The sequence below is a fragment of the Lissotriton helveticus genome, chromosome 12 (genome assembly GCF_964261635.1).
Source record: "Lissotriton helveticus chromosome 12, aLisHel1.1, whole genome shotgun sequence".
Classification (NCBI taxonomy): Eukaryota; Metazoa; Chordata; class Amphibia; order Caudata; family Salamandridae; genus Lissotriton; species Lissotriton helveticus.
Genome location: NC_136073.1, coordinates 802,485,292 through 802,499,273, shown reverse-complemented (window position 1 = coordinate 802,499,273; position 13,982 = coordinate 802,485,292). Strand labels below are relative to the sequence as shown.

At 44.0% G+C, this 13,982-nt stretch overlaps 1 protein-coding gene across 1 annotated transcript in view; it reads left to right on the top strand.

The window, feature by feature from the left end:
* CTXND2 (cortexin domain containing 2) overlaps positions 1-10,199 on the top strand; it is a 55,417-nt gene extending 45,218 nt beyond the window's left edge. Inside the window, exon 2 of the mRNA XM_078668489.1 lies at positions 4,705-10,199. Within this exon, the coding sequence (XP_078524615.1) occupies positions 4,740-4,907 (168 nt within the window). The 5' untranslated portion in view covers positions 4,705-4,739 and the 3' untranslated portion in view covers positions 4,908-10,199. The remainder of the gene's footprint in view (positions 1-4,704) is intronic.
* The last annotated feature ends 3,783 nt before the right edge of the window (positions 10,200-13,982 follow it).

Sequence of the window (13,982 nt, the reverse complement as noted above, 5' to 3'; positions counted from 1 at the left end):
TATATTTACTCATATCAACCTTCCAGATACTACTTCAATTTGCCTTTCTACTGTCAATGTCAGGGTGTCCTCCCACTTTGACATTCTTTTTCTCCCCCCATACTCCGATATGCTGTCTCTCTCTCTCAACTGTCTGATTTTTCTCCCCCGCCCTTCTCTTTCATTTGTTTTTGCTTAAGCATGCATGTGTTTTTTAGCTGTCTGGCTTGTGTGTTTTTTTCATACCTTCTACTTAGTGTGGCTCTCTCTAGTCCGTGTGCTTCTCTCCCCCATGCTACTCTTTCTCGTCCATGTGCTTCTCTCATTCATGTGCTTCTTTCCCCCTAAGCCACGCTCCATCTTGTTCTCTCACTCGTTTGCTTCTGTGGTGTTCTCTACTTCTTCTGCTTCTCTGCACCAGCTCTCGTCTCCTTATTCCCTTCCCTTCCCCACCCAACCCCCTTCTTTGTTAACCTACCCGCATCACCCAAACATCCGCAGTCCTTTTTCTTTTCTTTTATACTCATTGATTTTGATCTTAACCCCTTGGGTCAACTTTTATTTCATTGGTTTATCTTCCTTTTAAGCTTGCTTGTTCTTTACATATTTCTACTAATCTGATGAGTCTTCATTGCTATCCTTACCCCTTTCGCCTCGGTTTCCTTAGTCTTGCGTTTTAATGTAGTCACCGAAAAGCCTTCACAAGTTAGTTGTTAAATTCTGCTCACTCCCAAACACTCCATTGAAGCACCATCCATGTTGTGTCCTTCTGGTTAAAATCCTTTCTTTTGACACAAAGGGATGTACAAAAGTTCCCCGGGAAGAGTGATAGAGGGGTGTGTGTGTGCTAGTGAGTGGGGGGAATCCCCTAGTTGGAACTAGAACCCTCACACACCCAGCAAGCTAGGTGTCATGCTTCATCATATGGGTTCTGCTCCTCGTCAGACTGGCGCTGCAATGTCTGACGGGCTCCCGAAACCGGGGCTCTTTATCGGAGATCTTTTGTTCCCGCCATATGGTGCATGAGTCAGTCCACATACAGAAATTCTGTATGTGGACTGACTCACCTTTTTTAACTTAACACTCACGTCACGACCACACTCCCCAGGCCCTCTCACACACATGCACCATATGGCGGGAACAAAAGATCTCCGATAAAGAGCCCCGGTTTCGGGAGCCCGTCAGACATTGCAGCGCCAGTCTGACGAGGAGCAGAACCCATATGATGAAGCATGACACCTAGCTTGCTGGGTGTGTGAGGGTTCTAGTTCCAACTAGGGGATTCCCCCCACTCACTAGCACACACACACCCCTCTATCACTCTTCCCGGGGAACTTTTGTACATCCCTTTGTGTCATTAGTCTGTAGGACAAGTACACTGGACCCCGTAAAATATTGTCCTTGCTTAGTTCCCTTTTTGTATTGATAAAATCCTTTCTTTACCTGCCCTAGTTACTAGTATCAAATCCAGTCTGCTGTTCTTAACGTTTACAGTTTTCATAAACTTCATAAGAGCCACCAATTTTTGAAGTTTTTCCTGCCACTTTTTCATCCTTTTAAATTGACGCTAAAGAAGATTTTTGAATTTAACGCATAGCTCAATTTGTAATTAATTATATATTTTATCAATTTAGTACAGTTCATACATATCTGTATGTTGCTTAGGCATACGCTACCAAAATATTAATTAAGTCCATATATAAATCCTCACAGCTGCAGCTCAGCATACTTCAATCCAACAGAATGCAAAGCGATGCCGACCTGAAGCAATGTATGTTTGAAACAACAATCCAAGCCAGGAGGAACCAGAAGGAATAGAGAGTGGCTCTAGAAAAACAGAAGGGTTTAATCTGTCTTTCAAAACAGTTTCATCTCCATTTTTTCTAATTTCTTCTATGAGTTTATTTAAAAGCCTGGAGGACCTGAACAATAAATCTTTCAAGTGAGCTTCATACTACTGAAGAAGACCCCTTTGCTGTCTATACAATGTAGGTTGATCTTTTAAAGAAAAAGTAATGGTCACAGACACAATATATTGGCTCACAAAGAGCTTTTAAAATGTAATCCAAATCTTTACAGGCTCCAATACAGATAAAAGTATTAGACTACCTATCAGCTATCTATTACATACTCCAGTCACACTTGGATGGTAGTATATAAGATTTTGTTACCAGTCTTTCTCTGCTTCTTTTCATTGGTATTAATGCTGTGTGGTGAGGTAACCAGATACGATCCGCTACCTTGGTATCCAGATTTACAACGATGCAAAGAGACAGATGGATGGAAACGTGCGGCGGGGGGTGTCTTCCCTCTGTGGGCAAATCTCTTTCTGGACAACGCTTCCGCTGTGGGTGGTGGGACACATTGCACTATCCAAGATGGTGATGCTACCATATTTCCTGTACTACTTTGTCAATGTTCCAATCTATTTGCGGAAAACGTTCTTCATTACACTTGAGCTCCTGATTGGGGACCTCAACTGACAAGGCGCGTGACGCTGCCGATACTGTGCTTGCCGACAGACAGGGGCGTACTGGGGGCACCCAACTTTGAGCACTACTACCTTGCTGCTCAATTGCAGTGGACAGCGCGGTGGTTTGTGGAGCGGAATCTGGACGACACAGCAACATTGACGTCACCACCGTGGACCCTAGAACATATATTACACCTCTTTTACACCCTTAACGGTGCTCTCATTCCGCGTATACGTCTATTATCTGTGGCACTCTGCTGCTTTCGCTGTTGCCTACGCCTCACCCACACCACAATACCATATGCCCCCTTGCTCCCATTGCCGGGCACACCCAGGGGCGAGTGCATGTCACATAGACGCTGTTTACCCAGTGGTACAAAGTGGGCCTCCGCAATTTGGGCAAATTTGTTTTTGACGCAGTGCTTGTTCAGTTTGCAGATCAAAGCCACCATACTGGTCTCCCTCCAGGATAGTTCCTCCCATACAACTCTATTACACACACCCTACGAGCAAGATGGGGACTGCTGCAACCCGAACCAAGCATGCACCAGGTGATCCAAAGTATACACCTATTAGGCACGAGATGCTACTTGTTCATGTCGTTCACTAGGGCACTCCGCAAGCACCCTTGCCCAGCCCTCCTAGTGCTTAGCGATCGGTCAAATAGAGACCTGGAAAGGGCTCTTAGCAAAGTGGAATAGGCCACGGTCCCCTGGACCACGCTTTTCAAATTAATACAAATCTGTATCCTGCACAGGACATACCTTACCCCTGCACAGATCAATTGTTTCTTCCCTCACACTGGCACATACTGCCCCCGCTGCTTGCATGAGAACGCAGACTTTGTGCATATGCTTTGGTCCTTCCCCATTTTAGCTGGTTACTGGTTGGTTGTTGCTGACTGCCTCTCCTGTGTCACTGGGGTACCTCTGCTACACACCTGGGGCGCTTGCGCACTTGACCTTTTTCTACGTCCTAAGAAAAATGGGAAGTCATTAGGTTCACAGACCTGGCACTCCTCCTAGCTGAACGAGGAATCACGCGCACCTGGAAGGCGTAGGCCACCCCCCTAATGCTCGCTTGGGTCCGATCGATAGAGGTGTGGACGAGGGCAGAGGACACCGCCCTGCAGTCTGAGGAGCTGCGGGGTCTCCGGAAATACCCAATACCACACCAGTGGGATGCCCCGCTCCAGACTTTCAGATCTGAAGATCCCACCCTGATCCTCCCACACCAGCCCAGCTGTTAACCCCTCTGGACTCGGAACGTGTCTTCACCGCTGGGGACCTGCTCCCTGTCACACCCAACCACCTGCCACTACAGGACAGATCCGCTGTCCCCTATCCTCCCACTACTCCCCTGGCTTCCCCTTTCTCCTGATTCTAACCCCCATCCTGTATCACTGGTGCTTAGTTGATGTGATCTCCTACCCTGTCATGATGACGTAAAGACACGCACACGTAGTGAGGTGCTGGGCGCTTTTGGGTGCCGACCATGAGCATTATAGAAGCCCATCCCTAGTTTTGCCTTCCTACTTTCCTATCTTCGTGGCAGCACGCCTGCTCTTGATTATATCACTTTTTCCCCTTCTGTTGTGTATTGATGCTCCACTACTTCTATTGGATATTATTCCTACAATGTGTCGTTGGTGACAATGTATGCAAAACCTCAATATAAGGTTAATAAAACATGAATGCTGTGTTGTGACAACCAACAATAGCTGAATGTGTATTTCTCAAATCTGTAAGTTTTAACAGTATTTTTGTTTTTAGTGGCTGAGAAGTTTTTGATAATCCTACTCCCAGATGACAAAGCAGGAAGCAGAGATTTTAAAAATGGGATCAATAAAGTAGGGTGTTCCAAACATTTAAAAGAGTGACACAGAAAGGACTAGGGAACTAGGCATTTCTTTTGGCGGTATTCCACCAAAATATTGTTTCCAAAATAACCTCCAGGCAGAATATCATGGGCAAAATATTAAGGATCAAAGTATCGACGAGGAAAGCATATGTAGGTAAGTATAGGTTTACGTCACTGTGCATATTTGTACGTTGACAATATATCTTCAAGGACTATAGATATGGGTTTAACAATAGTGAATGTATACTTAACAAAATGTACTGACCTTTATGATATTTTGTTCCTGGGTATTTTTCGCACAAAACTTTGAAGACAGTATTAATATAGAACCTCTTGGGGCATACAAACCTGTTTGATTCTAATGTGTTCTTTTTTCACCCTCTCCATGGCAGGACCAGCAAATGACTGAGAAGGGATTGGTCGACCCATGGATAACCCCACCCCCTACATCGACGTGGACAAAGGCTTTGCCATTGCCTTCTTCCTTCTGCTGTGCTTCTTCCTTGGGGTAGTGATTGTGCGCTGCGCCAACTTTATCATGGACCCATACAAGGACATGCCAGCCTCCATGTGGGAGGAGGAATGCGCAATGTAACAAAGGCCTCAGAAGTGGGGCCCGGCACATCTATTCCATCTGGGTACAGCAAAGTGGGAGGAAAGGAAGACGTGATACCCATTCAAGGAGAGGCGGGAAGGAGAACCAAGCCCATGCCGGCATACAAGCACAGGAGGGAGAAATGAATATGCAACCATTGAAACAAGATGAAAGTGGGTCTAGAAGAAGAATGAGGCCACGACCACTGAAGTTCACGCGGAGCAAGGAGAGATGTGGACAGATGGTGGGAAAGGTGGCAAAGCACCACCTGAGGGAAAGTGGTAGTCTAAACCTGAGCCGTAGATGGTGTAAATTACTAAACAGTCAACAACCGAGTCACGAGCATGGCGTCAACACCTTTTACCTGCCCTGGATCCAGTGTCATCGGTTTTGGGTGTCAGTGCTGGCAACCGATGAGGGATCAGTTCCGCCTCCCCTAGAGAACACTGTGCTCTTGCTCTGCAACAGTTTCCATTGTCTGCACACCTAGAAAACTTGTATAGAAAAGAGCTACAGTTAGAAAGTCTGGAATTCGAGTACATTTTCCTTGAAATGTGTGTATTTTCATCTTGTTCCTATGGTCAGATTTAATAAGTAATCAGAGTGACTCTGCGAAGAACTACAAACCATGCAGTGACACCACCTCGCGGGTCATTTGCAGAATAATCTGCTTATTTGGTACCCAAGTCAGTGTGTTGCATCAAGCAGACTTGAAGCTAGCTCTTGGGCATTACCTCTGAAGGCAGAATTGGGCACAAAAATGGCTCAGGATCAGGCCTACAAAACTGGCCAGTCTTACTCAGGGATGTGATGTCTCCGCACGAGTCCTTGGCTGCATGCGTAGTGTTACTTTGATGACTATGATAAGTTGACTTATCTTACGGGCTAATGGACGTTCACTCAATTTCAGCCTCGGCTGCATGCACTTTAGCCTCCCAGAACACAACCAGGCTCTGATGCATCCATTCGTAACTAGAAAAGCTCACGGACGCTGCAGAAGTTCTTGGATGAGTGGGCTGTGGACATCTATACTAGGCATAGGGAAGCTGTATCTCAGAAGGGATTTTCAAGTATGCATGCAGTTCGCACACTGGAGATTGCTCAGAATGATTGTATCCAATGAGGGCTACAGAGGCGCTCTCACCAGAAGAGTTTTCAGGTGCACTTACACCAGTCATGAGACCCCTGACTAGCATTGATGTATCTAACAAGAGTGTGGGAGCCTCACTTTGCAGAAGTCCTCAGTGTGCACACTGACCACTCATTCCTGAGGCATCTTACCTCAATCAGGAAAGATCCCTTTGACCCTCAGGCACACATACCATAGGTTATTTTAGCCCCACTCAACTTTAGTGTATCAAACAGGGTTCTCCTAGATGGAGTCAGGGGAGGGGGGTGAATGAGAAGTGGCTTGTCGGAGGCCTGCTTAGTTTTTATGTTTTCAGCAAGCGTCAGGGAAGCTCCCTCTCGATAGGGCCCTCGGATGCAGCGGTTGTCCAGGGTCTGTTCGACCTTTGAGAAGATAGCCCTAATAGCAGTGTTTCTTAGGTGCTCACGACAATGGCTTCTCTGAACTCTTCTCAGCTTTAAGGTAGTTCTACAGGATTAGAGCAGGGCCATCCAGTTGGAATTCTCAGGTATGCATCAACTAACCAAGCCGAATCCTGCTCGGCTCCGATGCGTCAAGCCAATCGGAGAAGCGATCTCATGAACCCTTGGCAGTGTGCGCAGTGATTGCTCAGGGCCCTACCAAGTGCTGATATTCAGGGCCACTGAAGCTATGTGGCAAAAAGGATTAGATTTTGCATTAGGATTGGTTAGAGTATGCAGCATGCAAAAGGTAAATTATGCAGTATATTATGCACTTAAAGGGAAATTATGTGGCACTTTCTTTAGCATTGTTATCTAGCAATGATGATAGTCTGGCACATTTGGATTGACTGCTTTAGTAAATACATTTATTTTAGATTAATGAATTAGTTTTGCATGGAAATGTAGAACCAGCAAATAACATTTTTTATATTGTCCTCAGCAACTTTTCTCACCAGGCAGAGGAAACTGGTGCATGTAAGCCATACAGTATTGAACTTGGCGGGATACAAAATTACATCCGTACACTACTAGACTTAAAAGATTCACCCCTTTCACCTTTGTTTTTCAAATTAGTACACTTGATTATATCACCTTATTGTTTGATATGTATCAGAAGTAAAATGTGAATCAGAAAAGGGCTTAGCAGTTTTTTTATCTGCATTTGAGAGAAAAGAGACAGTCCCTGGCATACTCCATGGGCTCTATTTTGGCTCGCCCGTCCCAGGGCGGCAGCATTCAGCCCTGGACAGGCTTGAGCCATGCCCTGTCCACCCACCACTTATACATATTTCACTGTGTGACTAAACTATTAGAGGCAACCCTTTGAAAGGAACTACTGTGGAGTATGTGGATACATAATTATTATTTGTGTTTCTTATTAGGAGATAGGTAAAAATCAATACACTAGCCATAAGCCATTTGCAACATATGTTTACAACTCTACTGAATGATGTCTTCCCGCTTTAAAAAGCTGCACCTTTGAGAAAGTTCTGCTGTAAAATAAAAACTAGTATCAACAGCAGGGGTAAACGTTTAAAGGGCCAATAAAAAGTCGAATAGCCATAATATTTATCTGACTAGGAATCTGCTAATACATCTGACATGGTTCTTCTTCTTAGTATCTGTTAACAGTGAACCCCTGCTATGTTATTTGATTGAAGAGCTTTTTATTTTTAATGTTTTCCATCCTGTGTATAATGTATTTAAGGCTGCGAATGTATGTTTGAAAATGAAATTCAATACAACTTTTTTGTAGTCCATTTGGAGATACATCAAGTAATGGGTCCCAGGGTTAAATCATCACCACTTCAAAATGTGAATGAAGGAATCGTCTGGACATAGATGTGGTGGCAACATCCCTATAGTGCCAGAAGATGCTTTGCATGTCATTCGCAGGGCTTTTCGCCATTTCTGATCTGTTTGAGGCACCCACAGAGTATGTGGCAGACCAATTCATTATATATTTGTCAATCCTTAGGTAATGTGAAATTTGCCTTGGAACCACCCAATTCTAGTGACCATGGATATCTTTAATCAGCAACTAAAAGTCAGGATCTGAGTCGCTGACTAATCAGTCCACGCAGGCACTGTCACAATGCCGCATGGTGGAAGGCCTCCTACTGAAACGTATTATACACTAACTGGAGGTCACAGGCCTAATAAGCAACAAGTTCACCATTTGCATTTATTTATTTAAAACATTTCTAAAGCACACTATCAACTTGCAGGCTTGGGCCCATATGTAAGCAGAGTACTTGTTGCTGTTTGGAGGGTATCTGTGAAATCTGGGATTCCACCATTCCACCTTGATGGCTTCTAACCGTAGATGTTTATGTCACATATTTCAGAGGGCTTCTGCGTTAATTCGCTGGACATGAAGCCTGTCAACTACCATTAGAAACCCAACCTTGCCTGTCTATATTACTATTTCAGTTGGTGCTTTCAACTCTGCTGCTACTCCGCCTCTACTGAATTTCATAACCCCTTCACCAAACACTACATTACACCCAAAAAGCAAAAACTAGGCTACATCTGTTGTTCTTGTCCATACAGCCCTGTAGTCTTCTTCCATGTCCACTCGGCCAAGGAGAAAAATCACCATCACATCCAGAGACAATGTGCATCTGAGACTTGGAATTGCCCATGCCAAGGTGAGTAGTGTGTCTCTCTTAAGCCTGCACTGCTCCTCATTCTGCACCAACATAGATCTTTACATGCCTAGTATCTGAGCCATAGTTCCTGTTTAAAAAACTATGCAACTAGAGACATCAATCTCACTGATTCATGACTGTGCTTCCAACATTTACGATAAAATGTTTGCTCTTCTGATAAGTCTCTCTGTTCCTATATGCTTCTTACCCATACCTCAGTTTATTCTTCTCTCGCGGGACCTCCCATTGGGTTCCTTGTCCATTAATGTTACTTTAATTCTGACCATCTAAAGCCTGTTGTTTGATTTTTTGACATAATCCGTAGCACTTCAGCGCTCCACCATATGACCCCTTTTCGGGCTTGAGCCTTGCAGTTCGTTACCTAAAAATCTATGCCAATTCTTCTACTACAAGAAGATGAGATGAATAGGTCAAATTAAGGATCTATATTTGCTACCAAGAAGGTGGGTTGTGCTCACATCTGTCTAGTCGCTCCATGACATGTGTGGCACATTAAGACACTTCTGGCTTTTTAGCTAAGGTAGTCTGCACTGTGGGACTTGCAGTTGTGCTTCTCCTTTAAAAGTAGCAGTCACCGTACCACTAGGCATAGCACTGACTGAAGTTGTTGTACAGAAAATGGCCGCCTTGGTATTGATGGTGTACTATCAACACCGCGGAGCCCTTAACTAAACTAGTACTACATACACATATTTATATAGGGTATGTAAAGCATGGCCATTGAAAATAAGAGAACAGTGGAAAATGAATTACAGGCTAGGCAGTGTGAGCCTGTAAGCCCATAGGGTACCCGCATGACAACAGTTACACAAAAGAGACCTTATCCGAGTAAGTACAAAATTACATTAACGTGTGAATGAATTGTATGTACAAAGTGGGACAAAGGGAAGTTGTGCTATTGGTAGCATGAAGAAATACTACATTTTGTACAATCTCTATATGGCTTATAAGGAACATTGAGATGGGAATAATATCACCAATTTATAATCAGGTCACACATATGTAGCTGCATGTGTCATGTAAAAACAAACAATTTATAATTGCATGAGGTCATGTAATTCAAGAACAGTAAAAGAGGCCACATACAGACTGGAAAATAACACGTGAGAAAACTAGAATGTACAAAATACACAAGTGTCCAACAACAACTAAACATTCCCACAATACAACTGCACCAGCGTTAGCACAGGTTCAAAAGGTCCCATACCGGAATCAAGGCACAAGTGGCGCTTGTGGACACACACATTCCCAACGGAGAACGTTTGCTGGTTGGCTTCCAAGAGTTAAAGCGCAAGCTCAGAATTACATCATGATCTACTGGCAGCACCACTTAAGTTCAGAATTTTTGATCGAAATGCAGACGTATCATTTTTAAGTGACGTGATGGAACCAGAGGACAATATGTCAATTCTACGCTTTGCCATTTGCATTGGAACGCTGTACTTTGCAATGTGAGACTAGGAAGAAGGAGTTGGAGCTGGGCTCGATGTAAGCTGTGTCTAATTTGCAATAAAGGTCTTTGCACTCACGCACCTATGCTTCCTTGATTCCTCATCTATCGACTAGCGATATGTTGATGGTGGTAACATTCAAGCATCCTGCTGCAGATACTTCTTCAATCTCTACTGCCAAAGGGCACTTGTTCACCTTTATTTTTTTTTTAGAGTTTCATATAGCGCGAACTAGACCCGAAGATATCAGGTATCAGAGCACTTTACATGAGCACCAGTTTATTTACAGATGAACGAACAACAACACTTGGTTAGGACCAAAGGGAATTTTTAAGACCAGGCTCTGATACGTTCCCTACATATATTGAACAACACAAAAATAATATCAGAGGGTCTAATGAGAGAAAACTAGTGTGTACACAAAGTGTAAACTAACAGGAAAACCTAGGTCTCCCTACCATGTGTATAAGATGTATAATTACAGATGGACACATTCATTTTTGTTAGGCATGGGGTGATTAAGTGATTTGCCCAGAATCACAGGATGTTGAGCGTTGATGCCAAGACTCATACCCGGTTCCCCAGCTTCAAGGCTACATCCGCACCTTAAGGGGCAACCTGTTCTGTTCTGTGGCACAACTGTAGAGTCAGGCCATACTAGGGACAACTTGACGGCATCTGTCATTGCTGGGAGAAATATATTTTTTAATACAAGGGCGCTATTTGCCTACATCCTGACCTGCATCAGTCGTGTGGTCCAGCCGTCTGCCTATTAGATGACTGATGCTCCACCTTATTGAAACGAATCTGCAGCCTGCCTAAGTCTGGTCTTATATGTAACTCTAGCTGGTGCTTGTTAAAACTGTAAGTGAATTTATACAGCACTTACTACCGCTGAGGAGGTGTTGAAGTGCTTTTCGGTGAGTAGCACGCTACTCCGGAACCCAAAAAGAATTAGTGGTGAATTAGCATTGGGAAACATGAAATTAATTTGAGGGGTGGACATGTGAGTCTGTTCATTGGATTAAAAAGGTTAGCGGAGGGATAGGAGAGGGAAGGGTCTAGAAGTGGATTAGGGAGAGACATGAGGAATGAAAACAGATCTAATCCATGCGTAGACAGGCTGATGAGATACTTGTCAACCATCACATGAAATCATACACTGAACTCTAGCTTCTTCAGCACTATTTCCTTGTTATTGATTTGGATAAGAGTGGCCATGTGTGGATCCCTGGCTCATGTCCCTAGCTTTAAGAATGGTTTAACATCAGTGTGATGTTTCTTCAAAGAGACAGGGCCCTTCCAATAAACTGCATTTTATAATAAGCAGTCTCTTTGGTATCCAGACAGTATCATTCAGCCCTTTAGATGTCCTAATGACTGGCAGAAAGAACCACTCATCCCTTTTCTGACCATAGTCATGGCACCTCTTAAACTCATGACTTAAAAGTCATGGGAAAAGGGAATGAATTTTTGTAATTTTACCTTGTGCCCCTACTCAACGCCTTTACTACCCAGTACTACTGCTTAGTACTTCTGCAACAGCAACGTGTGACGCAAACAGTCAACCTACAATGAGTGTGAAAGGAGTTTTCTCAGCAGTCAGCAAGGATATACTCAACAGATGAGCCTGTCTGACTGTCCACTAGAGAATTAACTGGGAAAGCGTCTTTTGGCAATCTATCATGGTGATGGCTCTGATATGTTCTGTGTAATTCTTCCTGTGTCTCATCGTCAGTTCTTTTTTTTAATACTATCTAGGCATTTCTTATTCTGCTTTCCATCCTCCTCCCAATAAACTTTTAATCCGGTACCCCTCCTTCCCTCACACCTCAACAATGGCTGAGAGCAAAACTTAGGACCTATATTGTGAAGTATGTCATTACTCCCAGACGTCTCACTAAGACATAACACACCTAATTGAACCCTTTTCTAGGGCTGCCAGCTCAGCAGGCCATTTAAAAGGCAGAAAGACAACTTCTCTGATGAGGTCTGCCTTATCCCTTCCTTTCTACTGTCCTCACTTTAACCCCCTCTAGCGCCTCTATCTTTCCCAGATAGATCCCACAGTTCCTGCACTGTATTGTGCTGGGATACCGCGTGGGTAAGCACAATATAACACTCCCTGCCGGCCTTACTCCATATAATACTTCTTGGTGGTTTAGCAGTACTTCGAACAGGTTGCTCCGCCATCACTCCTAGGTTGATTTCATAGAATGTGTCCTATTGTTTAACAATACATCCAATGGGTTGCACCAATATTGCTCCAGAGAAAACGCCACCTAAAACTCCATGGTGGTTTAACAGCGCCTCCAGTGGGTTGTTCCTCTAAAACTCCTGGAAAAGGAACATACAAGACACTATGGTATGTTAACAGTCCTTCGTTTGGGTTGTCCAATGTATCTCCTGGACAACCTCTACATAATACTGCTTGGTGATTTGACAGTGTCTCCAGTGGGTTTCTCCACCATCGCGCCTCTGTAAGCACCATATATTCCCTTTAGTAGTCTGCTCCACTGTTGCTCCTGGATGGAATTCCTACTTGCTCTTTGTTCAACAACAGGCCAGAGGGCTAGGTCTTCTGATGCTACTGAGGTGATCTCCAAACACCATAATGAACCTCACTCACAGTCATCAGTGGTGGTGACTACACAGAATTCTGCCCATGCAAAGTATGAATACGTACCTACAGGAACTACTTCATTTAGAATCTCAGTAATATCCTCTTATATGCGTGCGGTGCATCCAACACATCAAACGTCGTCCAACAGGTCCCCATTTTTCAAACCATACACAAAACGTTGCACTAAAGGCCTGACAGTTATCTTGTGCAAACTGGAGCCCACCTTGACCATGGTAGGGATATTCAGCATAAAACACAGAGTTGCAGTACAAAAATAAATTATAGGGTGATGTTGAGCTTATCAAACCGAAGAGATATGTCCTAGTTTATAGGCCAAGGGAGAGACGAACCAGTTTTAATATCAATGGTTTATTGTGGTTGTGAAAAGGTGGCTATAGAGAGCGGAACACACGTTCAAGTTCCTGTGCAGGTAGTGTTCGTGAACATTGTTCATCATTAAGGCTCCCAGTTTTCCGTTTTTACAGATAAATTCAGACAGAAAACAATGTGTTTTCTGTCTGCATTTATTTTTTAAAGTTGATAAATACAGAAAATTGGACTTCTTTTAAGTGGCTCTCTGTGCTGGCTTTCATGAAATATAGCCCGACAGCTGAACAGATGGACAGCATGAGAAATTAAAAAACAGGATGACATGTTTTAAATAACTTGCAAAAAACACAGTTGATGGACAGAATGTAGAACAATGTCATACATTCACCCCAGTACAAGGATCTGGGCCTAAATCCATCGTTTTTTTTGCACTCCACACCACCCTGGGTTAGACACTGGCTATATGCAAATCAGCTCTGACCCTGTGCCTCATGGGAACAGTCCAGTCCGAACTACCAAGCCATGTCTTTCCCAGACCGGAATCAAGCATCCAAGGAACGGTTTCTGGCTGTCAGCCTTCATTCAGCCTGGATAGCTTGACTCCAGTGGTGTGGAGAGCCTGGGACTCACGTCTGAGCATACCCAGCCCACTCGGGGTGAAAATTGCAAAAAACACAGTTGATGGACAGAATGTAGAAAAATGTCATACATTCACCCCAGTACAAGGATCTGGGCCTAAATCCATCGTTTTTTTGCACTCCACGCCACCCTGGGTTAGACACTGGCTATATGCAAATCAGCTCTGACCCTGTGCCTCATGGGAACAGTCCAGTCCGAACTACCAAGCCATGTCTTTCCCAGACCGGAATCAAGCATCCAAGGACCGGTTTCTGGCTATCAGCCTTCA